This window comes from Alosa alosa, chromosome 1 (assembly GCF_017589495.1).
Source record: "Alosa alosa isolate M-15738 ecotype Scorff River chromosome 1, AALO_Geno_1.1, whole genome shotgun sequence".
NCBI lineage: Eukaryota > Metazoa > Chordata > Actinopteri > Clupeiformes > Clupeidae > Alosa > Alosa alosa.
This window is the reverse complement of record NC_063189.1, coordinates 9,117,927-9,141,859: the sequence shown is the minus strand read 5'-3', so window position 1 is coordinate 9,141,859 and position 23,933 is coordinate 9,117,927. Positions and strand designations below refer to the sequence as shown.

Sequence of the window (23,933 nt, the reverse complement as noted above, 5' to 3'; positions counted from 1 at the left end):
AGATGGGGTATTCACTCAGATAGCAAAATCAGATTGGCAGATAGCGGACCACTGGTGGTATGGCGCCGGTGGCGTGCCACTTGTGGTCCGCCGTTGGACCACCATCTCTTTTTAAATTAAACTTCATGAATTTTAAGAAAAGTTGATAAAATGATATATGGAGTATAACTGAACAAATGAAAAAGGTTTTAGACCAATAGTGGCTAAATATTGGGCAATTTGTCTGCAACCCGCCAGCGAATCGCAAGAGAACCGATGAGCAAAATGCCACCGGACCGCCAGCTATGCCCCCAATGGACCGACAGTGGTCCGCCAGCCTCTGGCTATCTGGGCAAGGTCATAGGGTCAAAGTGAACTTCTGCCGAAGGCATAGGGTTATTGCTCGCTCTGTTAGTGGGTTGGTATGTTTAGTTATAAACACTGCATTACTATGGAGTAGAGGACAGGATTTAAACTCTTTTATTCAGAGGCAATAAGTGGAATGCCGTCAGAAAATTGACAGAGATAGAGAAAGATATCATCAGAGAAAGATACATCATCAAAATATTCTGCACTCTTGTTTTTCATTAACAGATATATCAGAAAGATAGATCATCAAAATATTCTGCACTCTTGTTTTTCATTAACAGCGTCTATATGTCTGCACTGTATCCAAGCACTATCCTTGGGAGGATATCAAAGACCACATTATCATCACTGAATAACAGCTAGGAGGTAATAGACCATAATGACCCGACCTATTCCCCTTATTCACCCGGCTGCCATAACGAGGCTGAGGGGGACACTTGTCATTACACCTCAGTCCAGCAGATGGTGGTGGTAATGCACTCCGTTTGCAAACTGCCAAAAAAAGCTCAACGATTAAAGAAGAAGGGTTCACTGGCCTGTTCTTCTTCTTCAGTGAATTGTTTTTTAGCAGTTTGCAAACGGAGTGCATTACCACCACCATCTGCTGGACTGAGGTGTAATGGCAAGTGTACCCCTCAGACTCGTAAAGGCCGCCGGGTAAATAAGGGGAATAGCCTGCTACATGGAGAGATAGCCCAAGAAAGGCCAAACAGAATGGAGGGGATAAGACAACAAGAGTACAACACTCAGAAATAAACTCAGCACCCACACAACCCATAACGTTTCATAAATGTGTTTATTTGAAGACCAGATAACTTGGAAAAGCACAATATGTTAAAGACAAGCAGCCAGCCTTAATGAGAAAGAGGAGACATTACTGAAAGGCCTCATTAATTCCAATTCTCCAACAAGTGTAGTTTGTGTGGCTGGGCTCTGCTGTGCTTGTGTCATCTCTACAGTCAGCATCTGCGACATGTCCTTTCGTTCTGTAGGTCTTGAAATCGGGTGTGCTCTCCCAGGAGTTTTTGTCAAGGCTGTGGTGTGTACCGCAAATAGTTTTTCCCTGAAGGAAGTTGTCTTGTGCACACACCAGCCGGGAAAAGATCTTTTGCCTCCTCTTCAGAGATGTTGGGTGGAACCATGACATGATCACCAGGCTTCCCAAGAGGGGAGAGAATAAGGATTTATCAGTATAAGATGTAATGCTTTTAAATATACGATTACATGCAGCACTCTGCCTCACAGCCATGGCAGTATCTGCTACATACACCACCACTCTCACTTGTGCCATATTACTTGTTTATATTCTTAGGCTACATTTATACGGTGACGATGAAATGAGAAGACGCAGAAGTGGCGTCTCGTCTTCATTTTTTTTATTCGCGTTTAGACGAGCATTCTCAGGGGGAAATCTTTGTTTATATGAAGACGCAAGAGTATGTGATATTCGATTGGATATGCATTCCAGACCGCTGGGTGGTGGTGTGATAGAACCCCGGTACGTCACGCGCAGACATTCTAATTTAAGGTAATCAAGGATCTTTGGTTTAGCCGTTTAGACGGAGATGCAACACGGGTCGTCTTCAAAACTCTACACTCTGGAAGGAGTCTTCAGATTTTTGCGTCTTCAAGCCCCGATGGCGGGGTCGCCGTGTAAACGAAAGGCACTTATGATAAAATATTTTGTCGTCTTCCTTCGCAATCGTTCTCGTATAAACGGCCCCTTAGTTTTGCTGTTACATTTTTTTGCCATCATGATCGTAACTTCTGAGAGATGCATATTCATTCATAGCTCTGCAATGTAGGCTATGTTTCTGTTTATTTGCAGTAGGCTGCCATGTTCCTTACACAACATGACCCAGTGCCCTTGTAGTATGCATGCAAGTCTATCTAGCACAGCTAATATTAATATCAGTGAATAACACTCGCTTCCCGTCTAAAGCTAGATATGATTTTTTATACATGTGTTTCCATGTCATACGGATTCTAAATGAAATCAGGTCTGTGGCTCTCCAAAAGAGCCTCTTGGGATGTAACTTACAGACAGACTAGAAGTTACCTATCATTGAAGTTCTAGTTGACTCCGGTTCGAGGTTGTCGGACTAGCAACAGTAACTAAGGGGGGCGGGACTTAGCGAAGGGTCAATTGACTGATCGCAAAAGCCACGCCCCCTTAGTTATCGTCAAACTCAGATCAGAGTTGACTAACTTCAATGGTAGCTGTAACTGTCTGTAAAAATTACAGCCCAAGAGGCTCTTTTAGAGAGCCACGGACCTGATTTCATTTAGAATCCGTCGAAAGACTCCAGTATGACATGGAGACACATGTATAAAAATTCATAGCTAGCTTTGTTGGGTGGCAAAACTTAGATGGGAGGCGAGTGTGATTTACTGATATTAATAGCTCTGTGCTAGATAGACTTGCATGCATGTTACAAGGACACGGGCCATGTCATGTAAAGAACACGGTACTGCAAAAAACGGAAACCGCCTACATTGCAGAGCCGTCTCAACTTTATTAATTTATGGTGAATAAATGTTACACTACTGTAGCCTAGAAATCTAGACGCACCCTAACCCTAAGGGCTAACACTACTGTGCACACTCCGCCCTATGCTTTTCTGACGTGACTATGCTAGCATGTTCGCAGCGGTTAGCTAACTATGCTAACATTGGTTAAGTCTCCTCCCAGTGACAATCATATTATACACAATGCTGGCAGTGCTGAGAACAATTAACATCCTTGTTTAGCTTACTTACATTGAGTTGACTGTGTGGCTTAAAGGAAAATTCTGGTATTTAGCACTTTGAGTCCCTTTTCTGGTTTGTTTTGGATGGACTAGAGTGGTGGACACCGAAATTTTGACGATTGGTCCTGTCTCGACTTTTCTGACTCGAGTGGTTAGTGGTGTTCGTTGATTATTAAAATCAAATATATTAGCGCAATGTATGATTTCCAGCCGTCTTATTTGCTATTGTGGAACTATTTTTTCAGACACCTCACAACCGCGTATAAACTTCCGCTCAATATTTGAACCTGAAGCATAGACGGTGGCGCAGTAATATCAACGTGCAATGAGTCTTCCAACAGAAATCAATGGGATTTTACAAAATGCCAAATAAAACACGACAGAAACTGTATTTTGCTACGCTACTTGTTTTGGAACATCAGCGAACACCACTAACCACTCGGTGAGTTGCACAGTTTTGAAAACTAACAGGGTTGTTTTAGGACATGTTTGAGTATGCCTGTTGGCAGCCACTCTGAGTAGTCAAAGGCGATTCAAATCGAGTCAGTAAAGTCGAGACGGGACCAATTGTCAAAATGTCAGTGTCCACCACTCTAGTTCATCCAAAACAAACCAGAAAAGGGACTCAAAGTGCTAAATACTGGAATTTCCCTTTAATCCACAGATGTGGTGGAGCACTGTTTCGTTTAGTTAACCCTTTGCTCAAAATAGGGGAGAGCTGGGAGAGAGAATTTAATCTAATTTAACATGATTACAGAAAACTTAATCAAGATTGAAAGGCATTATCCTGTGTATCGGTGTTGCGGTAATCCCACATATGTCGTTTGGCCGTCCTTTTTAACTCACATCACTATAAAATCCCATAAAACCAGACAAAAATCAAGGCTCCTAATGCATTTCTATGGAGCCGTAAGGTGAAGTTGATGGAATATGGCTGCCTGCGCGAAGCTACTGGACTGCCATTGGCTCATCTGCGTTCGATGGGTGGCGTTTTGCGATCGGTCAATTGGATAGACCTAACCAATCAGAGCAACAAAATAGCTTACCGTAAGCTGTAGGAAGAACACCTGAGGGGTATTTCACAAAACCTAGATAAGCGATTAAGCTGGGATTTTTTGGTTATCCTGGATGAATTTAGCCTTGACTTGGTTTCACAAAAGAGATGGCACATAAGTTACCATGGGGATTTATTTTCTGCACCTAGCCAGGTCCCGACCAGGCTAACAGCCAAGCTAAGTTAATTCTAATGGTAATTATGTTGTCTTATTGGCTCAGCTAGCTGTCATTAAAATCAGACCTCCATGCTAATTTTTCAGGAGCTTCATTCCATTTATATACTATTTGCTAAATGTATTTGCTTGCAAAACAAAACAGATTGTCTGCCTACTAACATATGGTTATTATTTTAATTGTGATAGCCTTATAATTATTAACATAGGCCTAGGTACTCGTTGTTTGCTTCTTTTGTTGATAGATGATTGATGTTTGATGAATAGCCTACTGCAGTTGATTGGAAGTGGAGGGGCAAGTTTTCGAAGGTATTTTCACCTATAATATTGAGGTATATCATACTATGTGCATCTTTGCAGTGGCAAGCGCTTTCTTAATGCGTTGCGTGCCGAGACAAGGAAGCACTCACACGTGGGTTCATACGTAAATTTGCATTCAGTTGGTCTACCACGCCTACTCCTGCTGTTTTACAGAAAAAGCCATGATTTCCCATTCCAAAAAGGACAACTTTACTTCATTGTTAGTCTATATCAAAAGCGGTGGTTCACTTTGTGTGAATGACGCTTTTTTCCGCGTCTTTTTTATTCCAACCGTGGGCACTTTGGAGCAGAAATGAGAACGCGCACACATCCTGAATAACTTACACCTGGCTTGACATAGTCGCTCCTACTCATCCTGGATTGCCATTAGTGAAACGAGTTGAGCTAGGATGACCAGACAACGCTATGTCAAACCTTGCTCTATCACTTATCTCGGATATCTTAATTCTGCCTTTGTGAAATACCCTTCCGAACCATCCTACTTCTCTCCAAATGCCTTGACATTGTTTTCTGGTCAAGTTATTGCGCTGTCAATGTCAACACGCGATAGAGAAATTTAAGACCATGTTTATGCGTAGTAGGCTATTCGGAAAAACGATATTCCCCTTCTCCTTCGTTTTTAAAAATAATTCCATTCACACCGATGCTAAAAAAAGCTGGGGAAGGGTGTCGTAAACCCCTCGCCCAAACAGATGGTCATTCAGAGATTTCAAACAAACAAGGGAACAACATGTCACAATACAAAAACACCTTTTTCCCCGTGATTACATGCAAAAGTGAAACCCACAGTTTTCCCACATCTCCACTTTGGCTGGTTTTTTCAGTGATAACATTTTCAGTGATAAAATTTTCGTGTAAATGAAAGGCCGAACCACATGGAAATATATGTGCTTTTTCCTACGTCTAAACAGGGTCTTAGAAGCCATCTGTCTATCTTCTAGCGACAGCAATTTAGTTGCAAACAAAATCAACTGAAGCGTGCTCAGATGACGTGATGGACGAGGCACTGTTGCTCATTTGTCCATCAAACAAAGCCCACCCAGACAATTTGATTGTTCCGAAAAAGCTCCGGTTCCAGACCGAACTTCCCGAACTCAAATGTTGTGGGCGGGGCTAAGTTGGCTAGCGGCTGGCTTCCAGGCTAGTGAATAACATGTTGCAACTTGAAATCAGTGGAACTGCTTCTGTTTGAGCAAAGAGTATAATATCTCACCTTCCAGTCTACTGGTGTGGCGACCCGTTTCGTAGCTGTCAGCTGTAGGGAATCGATGACTCTAAGGATCTCATCAAAGTTGCGGCCAGTTGTGGCTGGATAGAGGATGGAGAGCTTCAGCTTCTTGTCAGGACCAATGATGAACACCTGTGGAGTGTTCATTTGTAAAGCAGTTAGTAAAATCTTCACTGAAAGGACCATAACAGAGGTTGTTTGTTGTCTGTGTTTAGCCCAGCCAGCAGCATATTCTGGCTATGATGAAAACCACTGCAATAATGCAATAAACCACTGGCATTGACACAGATATTCAGCCTTCAGATTAAAGAGTTTGCAATCTTACAGGTATACAATTTACCAACCTAACTGCTGCACATTTCTGAACCCTCCTCAGATGTAGCTATTGTCTGTCCTCTCTATCCTTTCATATTTAACTGCTCACCCCTCTTTCTCTGCTTTCCCCTCTTTCTCTCTATCCTTTCATATTTAACTGCTCACCCCTCTTTCTCTGTCTCTCCTATAATAGAATAGAATAGAATCCAAAGTGACTTAGATATGTCAATTGTATTACAAGGGATTACATTGTCCCCGGAGCAATTTAAGTGCCTTGCTCAACCTCATAGCTAGGATGCAATTCATGAAAATTGGGCACTTCTGGATAAGTTTTTGATTTTTGGCAGGGTGTTAGGTACAGGCCTAAGGTTTTCAAAAATCCATGGATACAAGTTGGGGTGGCCCCCCTAGTGGCAGTTATCCATAAAATCCAAAATGGCCCCCGCCGAAAAGAGAAAAGGTTATATCAGCTTCCTTTAGTCTTAAATTGTTGTATAATGTATTTTCTCTACTTTGTTTGATACAAGGAATCCAATTTTGATATGTTCTTCTTATTTTAAGTCCATTTCCATGTAGTATCATAGTCATATTTAGCTCATAAACTGTCGATATCTCTGAAAAAGTCACATTGAAATACTCAGGTCCCTAGACCCATATTTTTACCTCCAAGGTATGCTTTTCTTTGTTGATTGGACAGGTCACTATCACTATAGTGTCAAAAATCACATGTTGTGACCAAAAGGACCATTGTTGAGGCCTTAAATAAACACAACTTCAGAACTATGCCACAGTGAAAAGTTATTAGGCTTTTCACCATGTTAAGGATCAATATTACATTTTAGTTTCATTTTTGGTTTCACTCACTATTAGTACAGCCTCCCTCACACTTGCACAATGTGGTACAGCAAAGTCCAGCTCGGTGGCACTTACAGTTGCCCATACAGGCTACCACACAGCCACAGTTGAGGAGGAGTGAACATCACTTGCTGGCATCTTCCAGATCTGTCCAATATGGCACCCAGACTTTGGTTCTGTCATTCCATTCCCAACCCCACTCACTGGGGTCTGGAATCTCTGGAGTTTTGGAGAGGGACTGCTTCCAGACAAAAGCTGCAGTGTGCAGGGCACGCTTTCCATGCTGGAATAAGGCATGATGGGTCGGGGGGATTGAATCCAGGGATTTGAGGCCATGAGTGAAAAGAAGCTTCCGGGTTTCATTGATTCACTCGACACCGCAGTTCTTACTATACATGAGTACAGTCCAGCGTTTGAGAACTTGCATGTGCACTGATTCCAGTGTGAGGCTGGTTGGGTCTTGGGTGATCAGAATGAGGGTGCTGGTGACCAGAGGCGCCGCTAGGGTTGTATTCCATAGTACGCACCATACGTGGCCCAGCCCACCCCCAAAAAAGATACCCGACCTTATTTGCAAAATTTGCGCTTTTGGTAAATGTATGCTAGCCTAACTTGTAGGCCTCTCCTTATTGAGTCTAAGAAAAACCTTTACATAAATTGGAACAGAAAGCCCCTCTTAGTCACGTCAACCTACCCATGTCATCCCTTATCAAATAGCCTACCGCATGAAGCGTCTAACTTTTACAACACTGGCTGCAGGCTACGTGGGCTATAAGGGGTGTTTCAAGCTTTTTAAAAGTTCTGGGATAAGGGAGATTTCTCCCCCGGGATTTTTTTTTTAATTCTGGTTGCTAAACACACTATTTAAACGCAGTTTGGGAAGGACAGGAATACCTTTAAAGAGCAGGGGCTCTGGATCAAATTAGGTGAACATACCTTATGCGCATTAACTTCACTGCCCAACCCGCGAAAAAGGGAAAGAAAATCAAAAATAAACCAAGCGATTTGCGATAGAGAAAAACACAGTTATGGTAACCTACTAACAATAACGATTTGCTCACAACACTCTAAATACATTGCACTGCTGCTTTAGTTGTCCCAAACGTTTAGATGATAAGCCTACGCAGTCAAGGATTTTTAACACCCGCACCAACCCGACTCGTCATGACGCGCCTTAGCCCCAAAAAGGTTGAGAACCTCTGCTCTACGCATTAACTGAATCCTTGTTCCAAACAGTGCTTTTTTTTTTTTTAAATAAGCCTACAGAGGAAAGCAAACAATTCAACATTTTAAACATGTGTAGACCGTGACTGTAGAGGACAGTCTCTCACTGCTGTCAGTGTCAGCATCAAAGCTAAGAACAGTGCGTCTTTTAACGTTACGGTTAAACGCCTGAAAAATATTAAGCTGCTGCTGTTGTTTTCTTTTCATGACTGAATGATTTAGGCTATTATTCTATAATTGAATGGAACGTTGTGTTTTTAAGCGTCAGAATTGACCCATGGAAAGCCACGCCACACAGGCCAAGGCATGACAATGCTACGTTTTCATATTTTATAGTATGGTTTCCATGCACACCATATTCCGGTTTTATTCGTTATAATGCCAATATTCAGATTGCACATGAGTCAATAAATATAGGCTAGTTGTCACACAAGTTTTTTTTTTTTTATTGTTGTAGGCTAATATTGAATGATTTCATAAATAAAGCTGTGGAAAAATTGTACGCACAGTGCGTACAGGATTACGCCTGCCGGCGCCACTGCCGGTGACTTCTGGGTAAGCTGGCCACACATTCCATGCTTTTTTTTGCCAATTCCATACATTGCTGATACAACGTCACATCCTGTGAACGCGTGGAAGAGGTAGCAGTGCTTGACATTTTTGAGGTCCCAGCATTTCTGGGATGTGGTGGATTGGAATATCTTTATATGCCTTCCCTGATTTAAATCCAATCCACAGCTCTGAGAGGCCTAACTCCTGGAACAGATTGATGTTCTTCCTCTTCCTGACATGGTGACAATGCTTCTAGGTCAGTAGGTTTGTTGCTCAGGACCAAGTTAGTCTTTGTTGTGAGGAGGTGGTACTTTGAGCCAGCTGTGGTCTTCTGAAATTCCTTACTGATGTACTGAAACAGCTCATCTTTATTTTGACTGTCCTTGAGGAACTTCTGCCATTGAGCTCTTTTGGCAGAGGTATCTTAGTGATAAACCTACTGACCTAGAAGCATTGTCACCATGTCAGGAAGAGGAAGCAGACACACGAATGATGCTACATTTACGTCATGCTGCTGAACAGGGTCACACCAAGGCTTACCGGCAGTAGATAGTGATGTGGCTGTGCTGGCCATCAATCTTATCCAGGAGTTAGGCCTCTCAGAGCTGTGGATTGGATTTGGATCAAGGAAGGCATATAAAGATATTCCAATCCACCACATCTCAGAAATGCTGGGACCTCAAAAATGCCAAGCACTGCCCCTCTTCCACACGTTCAGATGATGTGACGTTGTATCAGCAATGTATGGAATTGGCAAAAAAAAAAAGTGAAAACCTAACCTAACACCCTGCCAAAAATCAAAAACTTATCCAGAAGTGCCCAATCTTTATGATTTTTCATATATTCCTTCCCAGCTATCAAACGGTGGAAGCCAGGAATTAACCCACAACTTTCTTTCTCAACTTTCAAATATTCTTTTTCAGCAAGTCAAAATAGACTTATGGGTTGCACAAAACATGTCCCTGAAGCTGTTTGCAAAAAAATCCCCTCAGATTACACATTATCAGCAGCTTCATTCTTGCCAGTTTCAGTCCCTTTCAGAATAGGCTGTTTCTGGGGCTTGTTGCCTTAAATGCAAATGAGCTGTTGTTGGCCACGCCCCCCTCAAACTGATTCCATGTTTACGTCAACAGGCGGCATGGTCGTAAGCTCGAGATTCGACTTCCATGTAGCCAAACCTAGCGTTCATGGGCATCGGAAAAACCTTTTTCCCAGTGAAAACATCATCATTCCGCATCATTCATGAATGCACCAAATGATTGTTAAGGCGGAGCAAGATAGTTCGTCGTAGTTCATGTCTATGGGCACAAAAAGGGGATCGAATCCTATGGCAAGCCCTTTTAACTTTTAAACGCTAAGTTTGACTATCCAGAATTAACATTGTAGATATCAACAACATCTTTCTGATTAGTCGCAATTACATTTTGGATAGTTGGAATTGTCATTCAAGATATCTGTACCGTAATTGTGACTAGTCGAAATGCCAGATAGAGATATCTGTAATTCAGTTTTGACTAAGCAAAACTGAATTGATATCTGTCATCACGTCATTGAAAACAACATTCAACTCGTCACACATTTTAAATGACAATTGCAGATATCTTTAATTCAGTTTTGACTAGGCAGAAGGAAAGTTGAAGATATCTCAAACGTCATTATCACTAGCGCAAATTATTGTGCAAGACGTTGCTCTTTAGATCCATAGGCTAATTTCCCCTTCCCACCATAATCAAAGAAGAAGTGGCCTTATTTCCTTATTTCTATGAATGGAAGAAGAAGAAGCAGTCATGGCTGTAATGTCTTGTCGACATGTAAAATAACTAAAACTCAGGGACTTCTGAAAACTGTGTGGTTTATTAGACTCTCACGTTATCATTTGGCTTGATCTCCGTTTCGTACATAAATGTGTAGGCCTACTAAATGCACCAGCGCCATCAACAGGAAACTCCATTCATAACAATGCTGTTGGCTGTAATCCAAAAAGATCAAAGCAACATTGAATCATCAATTCTTGCTGACAGCCCCTGTCTTGCATGGGCTACAGTATTAAAAAGACGATTAAAAACTCCTTCACCCTCTGGCTGCTCCGACATGGTGCTAATCAGTGCTAATTACAAGTTAACAGTGAACAGGTGCTATGTGATTTGATGATTTGAACAACACACTCTGCTCCCGCCTAAAGTGGGATGCGGGCCTAATTTGCCTAGCAATACAGATATCTCTCAAATATCGTTATTTCGCCTAGTCAGATATCTCTCGGATATAGTCATTTCACCTAGTCAAAACTCTAATGCAAGATATATGATGATCTAATGCTATAATTACATTTTGAATAGGCAGAATGAAAGTTATAGATCAACAATTTCAGATATCTCTAATCAAAACTCATTCAAGATATCTATAATAGATATCTACAATCAAATTATGACTATCCCTAACTCCAGTTTGAGATGTCTACAACGTCATTTTGACTAGTCAATTGCAAATATACGTAATTCACATAGTGGATATCTGCAACTGAATTGTAGATATCCGTAATGATAAATCCCATAGAAATGAATGGCAAACGTGGCGTCATTTGTCCTAGGAAGAATGTCTTTGTGGATATCTGAAATGACAATTATAGATAGGATATCTGAAATGTTCATTTTGACTAGGCAAAACTGAATTACAGATATCTGTAACACATATCCAGTCTAGCTGTTAAATGTTAAAATGGCTTGCCATAGAATCCTGTCTGCATAAAGTGTGTCTGACGTATTGATAAGCGTACGGTACGTTGCAACCTGCCAACAGCAGCGGAATAAATAACTGGCGCACACCTGATATAAGGTCAATTTTCTAAAAATGTACCTGAAATGTTCAGAAGGGTTTGAGGATCATGGAAACGTGGCCAAAATTGCTAACTCTATAGAACCAAGATCTTAGCATATGGTGAAATTCTGAGCTATGGCCATAGACTTCAATGGAGCAGTCGCTGCCTCTGCTCTGCATAAAGGGGGTTGAAGTGGCTCCTGATGAAATATCTTGCTCCGCCTTAACAATCTTTGATGTAGCCGCAGTGGCGCCAGCAGAAAATTTTGACGGGTGACCAGGGGAGGCCATTGCAAATCTTGTCTTGGGGTGGCATGCCAAAACAGGGGTTGTTATTTTGTTTTCGGAACTGTAATTGAGTAATTGTTATTTACTCAATCAAAACAACACAACTGCAGTTTTATTGATATTGCCTGAAAAACACAATTAAATAACATGACTTGTTCCACAAAAATGGATTTATAGTGTTTTGAAAAAGAGCTCTTCATATGCTAGGCTATATTGTTTTCAAGACAGTCTAGCCTGTCAGCCTTTATATTAGGTAAAAATACTTTGTGCTGCATCCATGCCACCTGAAGCATGCTGGTAGAAATATCTATTCAAAAGCACCGTTGATCTGTGCATGCCATGACCAACTTTTGATTCTTTGATTTGGAAAGCAAGTTCATTATTTTGGGCTGCTATTACAATATATTAAAGTTGGATAACATGTAGAATTTTGCTGTAAATTCAAAACCGGATTCATTACTCAGGATTCGCTTAATGTACAGAGGAATGCTTCATATCCTCGTGTTTGGTAAGGTCTGCTGTTTATTTCGATATATGGTTTGCTATGTTTCGCCTTACGTGCGCAATTTTATTCACGCTGCTAGGCAGCCTGGATTCTATGGACTTCGCTTTCACCTCAACGAAGAAACCAATCACAGAACGGAGGGAGGGCAGCAAGACGATGACTACATACTGAAGCCGTTATGAGCTACGTACAGACGCATTTGATAGACATTCGCAGCGCCCAATAAACGGCTCTGGGCATTCGTAAACCACGTTTCAAATACGAGAAAATTAATGTCTAGTTCCCAGACCCCATCTCAATGAGATGAGGTCTGACGTTAGCCAGGCTAGGAAATCACTTCAAACAAAGTAAAAATGTTCTGGGGGAGGACCCCCAAATATGCGACAATTAGTGGGGGGCCCTTAATATATCTGGGCCCAGGGGCCCGAAAGTTCATAATCCGTCCATGTACTTAAGTAAAGTACAGATACGTGGAAAATGTACTTAAGTACAGTAGCAAGGAAGTATTTGTACTTTGTTACATTCCACCTCTGCCTATGGTTCATTAAATATCCATATTTATTCTGTTTTTCTTATAATATATTCTGTTAATACACTGCATATATATTATTATTCTTACTACTATTTTAATGTGACTGCTACTACATTGCATATATCTGAACGCATTGTTCATATTACATAGCCTTATTTATTCTGCTCTTATAAGGTAACTGCTAATACACTGCACATATTTATATTTAATTTATATTAATCTAAACCACATTTTGTAAACCTACTACTGTCTACACTGCACTATAGTTCTTATCCTGTCTATGCACCACCTGTCTATACTTTGTATATTACGTTGCACTTTTCTGCTTTTTTGCACTTCTGGTTAGACACAAACTGCATTTTGTTGTCTTTGTACTTATACTCTGCACAATGACAATAAAGTTGAATCTATCAAATCTAATCTACTGTTGGAAACAATAGGCTACGACCAAAATGGAGGATCTTCAACAGGCAGTTCCTAACCTAGTGGGTGGGGAATTTTCAGATGGGGGGGGGGGGGGGGTAAGCGCCCTTTATGGCTCTAGGGGTAGTAAAATTTCCCTCAATGTGACATAAGGGAGATTTCTGACTAGCTCACAGAAGTGCATAGTTTCTGACATCACCCTCTCTCAACTAACACACAAAAACTCAACGCAGTTTTGTTTTGCACCTGGAGAAGCATCAGAAGCACAAAAAAAGTGTGTTTTGCAAAATATGGCCCCTTTAACCACTACCACCACCCCCAACTACATGTAGCCACAAACATCCCATTACACTGAAAAAAGAAACATAGAAACATGATGGGAAATAAGCAGATGATTCTGGTTTGACATTACTCACACATCGGGCAGTGACCGGCATGCCTTCTTGGTCTTTCATATCTGGGTCCAGCATACCTAGAGCCAAGGCCAGGTGCCGATTGGGGTCTGCGATGATGGGGTAAGGTAATGTGTACCCAGGTTCCTCATCATTGTAAGCTATGATGTCCTATACAAGATAATTGGAGTAAGGCTTCAATCACAGGGAGACTATTGTGTTGCAGGTGTCATCATTATTTTGTGTGTTATGTTTTATTTTATAATTTAATCCTCCAAACCACGAGAAATGTATTATGTGTCACTTTAAATATTTACCCAGTGTATGGCCAAAATACAAAATAATTACAAAATAAATAGCCTATGTTTGGTAGTGATTGTCAAGAATGCGAACCTTTATCCACTCACGGTGGTCCTCCACGCAGTCGACAGACAAAGCAATCATTTTGACACCCCGTTTTTTAAATTCTTCATTCAGTTTGGCAGCACGACCAAGCTCTGTAGTACACACTGGAGTGTAATCCCGAGGGTGCGAGAATAGGATTCCCCATCTATGGAGGAAAAGAGGTGATTTATTCACAAATCAAACAAGTCACAACGGAAGTCATTAAGGTAAGTAAAACACACAGAGAATAAACGCCATGGTAATGACATCATTTTTTCTCGCTTTTCTTTCATCTTTCATGTGTACCATAACACGGTTGTAAAGTGTTGAGAACGTTTAAAGATCGGGCTATGCGTTTAAAAAAAAAAAACCTAGAGGTGGCTAGTTCTAATGTCAGCATTTTGTTTGTTGGAAAAACAATAGCTCCTAGATCACTGCAAACATGAACATGCAAAGTCATAGGCCCACTAACTGACTGTGAAAAAGGCGCATTGTTCTCGAACTCTCCAACAAAATTATTTTAATTGAATTGTGAAACAAACCCCGCGATGTCAAGTTCCCATAGAGCATTATATAAAGTGTACGTTGCTTCAGTCAAGTAAGTTCCTGTTAAGTGAGGGATGACTGTTAAGGAAGTGAATGACCGTATGCTGTAATAACGTTCTTTTGTTTCTGTGTTAAAAAACGCAAACAGTTTAATCTGAATGCCCCATTATTTATTAATTCGATATGTGAATCGGCTGCACGATCAGAATGGAGTTAGCTGAAGAATTAATCACAAAAGTGTCGGATGGATTCAAGAGATTTGCATTGTAAACGAATGTGTCCATGTTCATGTATTCAAATGAACGGTCCATAATAACTATTGGCTACTTACCGATCTCCCAGAAAGTCGTGTAAATTTATAGTGCCAATTGTAGTTTCGGCCTCGAAATTAGGAAATATGTCCCCTAGTAGTATGCCAGGCATCCCAGTAGCTTGGTAAATATATGTTGTGCTTCTCTCCGCTCGACACCGTCAAGTAGCTTGTTGTTGGTTGCATCCGGTAAGGTATGTGCAGAGGTGATGGGGCGGTAAATATCACGGCATGTTTGCGTCACAGGCTGCAGCACAGCATGCTTAACTGGCTTTTATCAAACATCTGCTGAATAGACTATTTGATAAAACAAACCAGGTTCCGATCAGCATTATAGAGGTTCTTAAAATCCACAGTGTGACCTGCCTCCATGATCAGTATCCTATTTGAACTTTTTTGCTGCAATGGCATTTTGACGATTCCTCCCATAGGTTCGAAAGTAAAATAGAAGTAAAACATGTCTTTTTGAATATAGGGGTGGTAGGTCAGCGCCTCTGTTTAGCCTATCACGTGATAGCTGGTCACTACCAGCGCTCCGCGGCATCGCACTTGTCTACAACTTTGTAGGCTACCTGACAGGCAATGCTGATTATTCGTGCATGCACACGTGGAGCAGCGTCTTCAAGAAAAACATACGTAGTTGCTCAAATATGTGTTTTAATTAAAGACGTGGACTTCTTTGCATGCACAATTAGGTTAGCCTATTTAATTTTTTTCTGCAACTTTAAAAAATGCCTTCACCGAAAGCAAGAAGGAATGGCAATCGAAGTGGAAGTATTTCGGGAATCTTTGGAAGCAGTGTCAGCGGAAGATTTGAATTCGGGCCAGTGCACCCTCGTAGATCTTCCGATTATTCGTCGCGACGTCGAGCCTCGAGTTTTTCCAGTGCGTCTGTGTTCGGCAATGGGGCACAGTCTCAGGAAAATCCAAAGCGACTCAATTTATCTTTCATCACTATTGCATTTAGGTTTTTACTAGCTATTGACTTATGGCTTTCAAAACGACTTGGCGTTTGTACTTGTGAAGACTCCCTGCTGGGAAGTATAAGGCCTCTGGTAAAACTAGTGGAGGTCAGTGGGCACGGAGTACCGTGGCTTATAAGCGCAGTTTATGGTTTGGTCTACAGCGACTCGGCGGCTGAGCTGGAGACAATGTTAAACCTTCTAATGGGTAGGTATTTACATTTCATGCTTCTCTTTATTTGCAAGAATAAATTCGAAATTTGTTTGGTTATTTTGTGTATGCAGTCTGTCCCCAAAGGATACATTCTGGGCATTCCTTTTCATATAAAATATATATCAAATTTGATCTAATTCGCTGCAAGGCACATATATCTGACAAATTTGAATTGTGTTCAATTGGTAACTTTTTGGACATTGTCACTGATTGTCAATGAAAATATGAAGTGTTTGTTATTGACCAAATGCCTGTGCCCATCCCCTAATTATTTGACAACATGTGTGTCTATATAATGGCAGCAATGGTTTTTGCTTGATATTCCATAATTACTTGTGTAGCCTACACCCACTCAGCCTTCCTTTCATCACACACACACACACACACTTGTGCATACTTTGACACAGTGAACACACAGCAGTCTCTGGAATTACAGTTGTTTGTAATGCGTAGTGATCCCTCAGCTGTGGTTCCGGTGCAGTGTCCATTTATATCCCAGTTATCTCATATCCCATCACTGAGCAGGCCACAGCAGCTGCCGCCTGATGCCAGGGAGAACAGAGGACACCACAGTGGAAAAATATTCCATTTTAGCCACCCCACAAAAAGTGTCACCTCTGGGGGGTTGAAAGTATGTAAGAGGGGGGAAAACCAATGACAAACACACACTCACACATACAGACACACAAACACATACATAGGCTTACGGTATACACACTGAACCTAACTCTATTCCTAAACACTTGGATAACTACAGGACTTGTTCAGGTGGATTTGTGACTCCATAGGTCAGCTATGCCTGTGATGTTTGAAACAACTCTGTAGGACCTCAAGGATACTATATGGCCCAAAAGGGAATAAGCAAAGGTCAAGTTCAAACATCAGCATTTACATTGGCACTGCAAACATCAAAAAGCACTTGATTTGGAGAGGTGTTATTTATGATATTTTCTTTGTTTATCACTAATATTCTCTCTCTCTCTCTGCCTCTATCTATCTATGTATTTTTTGTCTCTCTCTCAGCCTTAGTGCTGGACATGGCATTAGTTGGGATAGTGAAGGCCATCGTGCGACGTCGGCCTCCATCCCACAGTCGCTCGGACCTGTTTATGCCCTTTGCGGTGGACCGCTACTGCTTCCCGTCGGGCCACGCCACCCGGGCATCCATGTGTGCCTGCTTCCTGCTGACGCGCCTGGTGTCGGCCGGCCCGCTGCGCGCCCTGCTGCTGGCCTGGGCTGGCCTGGTGGGCCTCTCACGAGTCCTGCTGGGCCAGAGCAACGTGACGGACGTGCTGTTCGGCCTCTGCCTGGGCTACTGCCATTACGGGCTGGTGGACAGGCTTTGGCTGTCCCCCGAGCGGCTGCAGGACATCCTGACAACCTTCCTGCGGGACAGCTTGGCCGGAGTGTGACCGAATTGCCCCCTACCCCCACCACACACACACACACACACACACACACACACACACCACTATCACCGGAGTTTATCCGAGGCTCTCCAGAGACTTGTCGGGAATTACAAGCAGATTGTTCAGGAGCGCTTTGCACGTGTATGCCAGACTTGGTTTGTTGGTGAATGACACACCAGAAGAAGTAAAGAGTAATATTACTGAATGTAGGACCATCACCTTTAAGCACAGCTTTGTGGACTTACTTGACACAGATTTGTATTTTTTGGGTGTGCGTGATATTTGTGCACTGCAGAAAATGCAGCCATATGACCGTTAGTTGCGATGATATTATAGCCACAGCAAAAGTGTTTTTAAAACTTAACTTTGCATATAGTACACATGGTCTGTGTTAGAGTATGCATAACAAAAAGTTATTCATGTGAACACCTGTCTGTCAAACATTCATATGGATGCAGTATATACTTATTATTATTGATTAAAATAATAATTATGTAATTATAATAATAATTATGTAATAATAATTGTTATTATTGGTTGAATGATTGATTATTATTGAATATACTTATTATTGTTTGATTAAAATATGAGATTATAAAACATTCACATTTGGAATCAGTCACAGTTCCCAGTTGCACTTGCAGGTAACAAATGCAGGCTTGTGAGAAAAAGACATGCATTTTTGAAAGACTCATTACAAACCATGATGTGGGAAACTGAAAACTTAATGCTGTGGTGATGTTATTCATGGGAAATGCAATGCCAGAATGTTGTAACCTCCTGCAGACCTTGTTACATGTTGGTCATGTACAACAAAGAATAACAGGATACCGCATGTAATTGTGCAGGAAATGTGTTGCCTCCTTTCAGCTTGAGTTCTCTCAATTAATGCATAGCTGGGATTAGTTGAATTAAATGGATACTCATCAAAGTCAAAGTCAAAGTCAAAGTCAGCTTTATTGTCAATTTCTTCACATGTTCCAGACATACAAAGAGATCGAAATTACGTTTCTCACTATCCCACGGTGAAGACAAGACATATTTTACCAATTTTAAGTCCACAGACAAACATAAACATTCAAGTAAACAAAAAGTAAGTAAATAAGTAAATAAGAGGGGCACATATAATAATGAAAAAATAAGAGCAGCAAAATTTTGTTGAAATTGTGCATAGACAGTCAATAAAAAACTAGTGCAAAGTCAGGCCAATAAGAGGCTTGGGTAGTTCTGTTTGACCTGAGTAATGAAGAAAGTGGCATAGTGGTGCAAGTTATGTAAGAGCAGCAGAAGTGTTGTGTTTTCAGGACAACAACACCAAGTTGTAAAGTGTACAAGTGTGCAAGTGTTCAAGTGTGCAAGTGGAGTAGTGCAGGCGGCCATTGTGGGTCCAATGTCCAGGATGTTATGTAGCTGAGGGTGGAGGGGGGGAGAGGAGGGAGAGAGTTCAGCATCCTTACAGCTTGGTGTATGAAGCTGTTGGTGAGTCTGGTAGTGCGGGAGCGCAGGCTTCTGTACCTCTTCCCAGAGGGCAGTAGATCAAACAGATTGTGAGCGGGTGACTTGCATCACCACAATTTTGGTAAGCCTTTGCGGGTGAGGTGGGTGGTGTAAATGTCCTTCAGGGGAGGGGAGTGAAGCACCAATGATCCTTCCAGCTGTGTTCACTATGCGCTGCAGGGCTTTCCTGTTGTATTCAGTGCAGCTTCTCCCCACACAGCGATACAGCTGGAGAGGATGCTCTCAATGGTGCCTCGGTAGAATGTGGTCATGATGGCTGGTGGAGCACTTGCTCGCCTGAGTTTCCGCCGAGGGAGTACAGGCGGCGCTGAGCTCTCTTAAGCCAGTGATGCAGTGTTGGTGGTCCAGGAGAGGTCTTCGCTGATGTGCACCCCCAGGAATTTGGTGCTGCTCGCTCTCTCCACCACAGCACCGTCGATGGTCAGTGGCAGGTGTTGGGTGTGACCTCTCCGGAAGTCAACAACAATCTCTTTGGTCTTGCTGACGTTCAGCAGGAGGTTGTTGTCCCTGCACCACGTGGTAACAACATAGCTGTGATTAGCTGAATTAAATGGATACTCATCAGTAACAACATAGCTGGGATTAGCTGAATTAAATGGATACTCATCAGTAACAACATAGCTGTGATTAGCTGAATTAAATGGATACTCATCAGTAACAACATAGCTGGGATTAGCTGAATTAAATGGATACTCATCAGTAACAACATAGCTGTGATTAGCTGAATTAAATGGATACTCATCAGTAACAACATAGCTGTGATTAGTTGAATTAAACGGATACTCATCAGTAACAACATAGCTGTAATTAGCTGAATTAAACGGATACTCATCAGTAACAACATAGCTGTGATTAGCTGAATTAAATGGATACTCATCAGTAACAACATAGCTGTGATTAGCTGAATTAAACGGATACTCATCAGTAACAACAAAAGTGACTTCCTTGTTTTCTCTCCCATATTAAGTAAGATTTCTGCTATGCACACAAAAGGCTTATTTCACTCCAATGTCCTTAAAATGAGGTTTTGGTGCATTTTTTTTTATGTTAAAATGTTTTATTATTTTTTTTTTTTAAATCATACCACTAAAGAGCCAAAAGATGGCGCTCATGTTATATCTACTCCATCAAGGACACCAGACCTCTCTGTAAGTCCTAACTCTCCTAGATCTTACAAATATCAAATCTGGAACATGTTTAATTAATTTAAGATGCAGTCGGTGATTGCACAAAATTTCAAGCCCATAACATTTTTGTCACATTCAGCAATTATTTCCTCACAATCCAGCTGCCTATTCCATGAGTACACTGTAAAAATAGGCAGCACACAGCCAGGCATCTGTATAGGCAGCACAGGCTCTAAAAACTGGAATCAAACAAAGTGGGGGCAGCCTGTCCCCCAAACAAAAATGAAACCCTGCGTGGAGTTTCTCTGGGAACACTGAAGGGAGGAGTGAACTATCTCTGGTGTGTTTTATTTGGTCCTTGAGTAAAATATAATGTATGTTGTTTAGGGGCAGCCGTGGCCTACTGCTTAGCGCTTTGAACTTGTAACCGGAGGGCTGCCAATTGCCGGTTCGAACCCCGACCAGTAGGCAGGGCTGAAGTGTCCTTGAGCAAGGCACCTAACCCCTCACTGCTCCCCGAGCAGCGCTGTTGCAGGCAGCTCACTGCGCCGGGATTAGTGTGTGCTTCACCTCACTGTGTGCTGAGTGTGTTTCACTAATTCACGGATTGGGATAAATGCAGAGACCAAATTTCCCTCACGGGATCAAAAGAGTATATATACTATACTGCTTTACTATACTTTTGGACAAAAGCTTCTGCTAATAGTTTTAAATATGAACATAAACTAATGTGACGTCCTGCGCAATTTCAAATATATTACATTACGAAATTTGAGAATTACTGTCTGTATGTAATGGCCAGTTTCTCATGAGTTTGAGTTGTGGAAATCAAGTTCATTCTTGCTGATGGAGCTATGGAATAATAGTGAAATAGCATTGTTATTCTATAATAGTGTTATTCCATAATAATGTAATATGGCTATAAAGGGAACCCATACATACTCACTGATTAATAACACCTGTGCAGGGTCGCATTTTAACATTTTATTTTTTAAATTATTACAGTGGAAGATGTCATGGCATGTGTAAGGAGACAACAAATGACAAAAATTTTCATACAAAAATACATTTTACGTAAATAATCATAATATTCTATATACAGAAATAGTCGACTCTACATACTGCATACTCTCTGCTTTTAAACTATTTAAGGACAACATATACAGAATTATAACACTGAGAAGTTATTTTTGCTAAAGCAGTGACAAACCTAAGTCATTATATTTTTGTTGAAAATAACATGGCTGAGATTAACGCTGAACGCTTAAAGTACTATTTTGGTTGCACTACTACAATGTCTGTCAGTCTCTCATTCTGTTTTTTTATGTGTGTGCTTAGGGGATGCTGTCTGACTGTGCCAGCTTTACGTCATAGGTGACCATGTGATAATTGTCCCATGCATAGAGCTTCTTGTTGCCTGGGTTGTAGTCGATCATGCTGTTGTAATGGTAGCGGTTGTTGAAGGGGATGCTGATGCCGCTGCTCTGATTGGTGTCTGTGTCAAACATGTAGCTGATGGTGGTGTTGGGCAGGCTGTAGCTGGCTACGGTGTAGAGCCGTCCACACACCATGAAGCCGTTGGCCACCGTGTTCTTGCGGATGTTGGTCTCCCAGGTCTTGGTCACCTCCAGGCTCTCAGGGTCCAGCTTGGCGATGACGATGGCACCCTTGGCCTTGCTGGTGCTGTAGATGGCCCACAGGCCCCTCTCGTCCACGGCCAGGTCGATGTCGGTGTAGCCGCCCCAGGAGTATGGGTGCTGGCCGTGGAAGCCGGCGTGGGGCAGGTCCATCCGGGCAGCGACGCTCTCGGTGGCCACGTCGTAGCGGATGAGCGTGCGACTGAGGCGGCGCTGGTAGTAGAGCGAGCCGCGGTAGACCGTGGCGCCAGTGCTCTCCACAGCATCGGGCAGCGGTAGCACCTTCATGGGGAAGCCCCGTATCAGCTGCTCCATGTCCTCGTAGGCGAAGAGCTGCTTGACTTCCTTGCCCACCGCGTCGATTCGCCACACCGTCTTGGGGCCGTAGGGTGGCCCCAGGGGCTCCGGGTCCTGGAACCAGGCGCCGTATTTGCCTGTGATGCTGTCAGCCTTGCGGTGAGTCACCGGCGGCTGTACTGACACCAGCACTCCACAGCCTATAAAGCCTGAGTCATCAGACAAAGACAAACCCCCAACTTACAGTTTGTAATGACCAAGTTGTTTGGAATGAAAATTACTCTGAATAGTGCATGTTTTGTTTTTATAATCATGCCATTTTGTAAATATGCTCTCAAGGGAGTTGAATGTAATTTGATTTGTTCTCACTGCTTGTTGTCTGTGCTTTGGTACTGGTTATGGCCTGATTTTGTCCCTGCTGGATCTGAGGTGGGGCAGGCACTTCAGACAGCTCTGCCTTCATCTCCTGAAAGGCTCCGCTCCCCAACTGAAAAGCAGGATCTGAGGACAAGTGAGTATGTTATCAAAGACAACAATCAGTCACACATATTTGTTTGAGACTTTCTTGTGGCATTTCTAAAGCATTGGTTGAAGTTCCTCTGACTGGCTTTCTCAGAGCGGTGTATTGCAGAGCTCTTTGATTGGCGCCTGTTTTAATGAAGGGGAGTGTATTTATCAGCTGGGAACGTTTCCCTCTCTCAGCCCCTGTCTTTATTCTTGGACATGTACACACAGACACAACACATACACTCACACACACACACTGTGATACACACTCACAGAACACACACTCACACACATTCATATACACATTGACAGCACACACGCATAATACCATGTAAATTTGTAGCATAACATTTATAGCATAACACCATGTAAATGTGCACTTTTCCACTACATGAAGTGGACTTCATGACCTGCTGTCTCCCCTCATTACCCCTTGGCCCACCTCTCCCTGTCCCTGTTGTTGCTCACCGATGTCTGGCGTGCTGAGCCGCGGGGGCTGGGGCTGGTGGCAGGGCCTCTGCCTCAGCTGCTCCGTCTCCACCGTCAGCTCCTCCAGCCTCCTCTGGAGGTCCTGCACCTGCCGGCTCAGATGCTCCTTGTCCTGCTGGAGCTGGCTCACCTTCTCCTCCTCCTCCTCCTCCGCTGTCCGCAGCCCAGCTTCACCCGCCACTCCACCTCGCTCCCCCATCAGCCGGCTCACTAGCGCCTCCAGCAGGGTGAGGCGGGTCCTCACGCCCTCGTCCTCGGGGCCCCCGGCTCCCGCCTGGGGGCAGCTGGACTCAGCCGGGCTGTCCACAGTGAAGGTGTACTGACAGCGGCCGGTGAAGTCATCGTTGGCTCTGCGGAGCGATGCGCTTCTGCCCTGCCCTTGGCAGCCCAGCACCAGGCAGCACAGTCCCACGGCGAGCCGGAACCACATGGCTGGTGATGATAGATCTGGAGAGTTGAGCTGCAGGTGAATTTGGTGGTGCTCTTACTCTGGTGGTGGTCTTTTGCTCAGTGTTTGCTCGGCCTGTTCGCTCAGCTTTAGTGTTGTTTTGTCGGGTGCTGTGGTGAGAGGTGTCCTGCTGCTGGGTCCCCTGCTTGTTTGTCTGAGCTCGGTGAGCTGCTGGGCTTGGTATTTATGCTCACGGTGGCGGAGGTGGTGGGAGGAGGAAGAGCACATAGGTGCCTGTCGGAGAGGGGCGTGGGCCGGCAGAGAAGGCAGAGCCACTTGGGGAGAAGTGTGATGTAATGCAAATTCCCC

General features: G+C 42.8%; 3 protein-coding genes across 5 annotated transcripts; 1 reads left to right on the top strand and 2 right to left on the bottom strand.

Annotated features, from left to right (window-relative positions):
• Positions 1 to 1,125: 1,125 nt before the first annotated feature.
• LOC125304511 (peroxiredoxin-6-like) lies at positions 1,126 to 15,340 on the bottom strand. Its single transcript, XM_048258866.1, has 5 exons — positions 15,038 to 15,340; positions 14,170 to 14,326; positions 13,801 to 13,947; positions 5,862 to 6,008; positions 1,126 to 1,505 (listed from the first exon to the last, which is right to left on the bottom strand). Exons 1-5 carry the CDS (start codon positions 15,127 to 15,129, stop codon positions 1,377 to 1,379), a joined length of 672 nt encoding a protein of 223 aa, XP_048114823.1. The 5' UTR covers positions 15,130 to 15,340; the 3' UTR covers positions 1,126 to 1,376.
• A 2-nt stretch (positions 15,341 to 15,342) lies between these two features.
• On the top strand, positions 15,343 to 17,618 carry LOC125304508 (polyisoprenoid diphosphate/phosphate phosphohydrolase PLPP6-like). Of its 2 annotated transcripts, XM_048258853.1 has the most exons (3): positions 16,194 to 16,823; positions 16,950 to 17,059; positions 17,216 to 17,618. In XM_048258853.1, the coding sequence occupies exons 2-3, from the start codon at positions 17,035 to 17,037 to the stop codon at positions 17,602 to 17,604; spliced, it is 414 nt and encodes a 137-aa protein (XP_048114810.1). In that variant the 5' UTR covers positions 16,194 to 16,823; positions 16,950 to 17,034; the 3' UTR covers positions 17,605 to 17,618. The 2 variants fall into 2 exon arrangements, with proteins under 2 accessions (XP_048114799.1, XP_048114810.1); XM_048258842.1 differs by lacking the exons at positions 16,194 to 16,823; positions 16,950 to 17,059 and adding an exon at positions 15,343 to 16,186.
• A 3,592-nt stretch (positions 17,619 to 21,210) lies between these two features.
• Positions 21,211 to 23,765, bottom strand: LOC125302947 (myocilin-like). Of its 2 annotated transcripts, none has more exons than XM_048256351.1 (3): positions 23,156 to 23,765; positions 22,550 to 22,681; positions 21,211 to 22,419 (listed from the first exon to the last, which is right to left on the bottom strand). In XM_048256351.1, exons 1-3 carry the CDS (start codon positions 23,604 to 23,606, stop codon positions 21,581 to 21,583), a joined length of 1,422 nt encoding a protein of 473 aa, XP_048112308.1. In that variant the 5' UTR covers positions 23,607 to 23,765; the 3' UTR covers positions 21,211 to 21,580. The 2 variants fall into 2 exon arrangements, with proteins under 2 accessions (XP_048112308.1, XP_048112316.1); XM_048256359.1 differs by having other exon boundaries at positions 21,211 to 22,389.
• Positions 23,766 to 23,933: the final 168 nt, after the last annotated feature.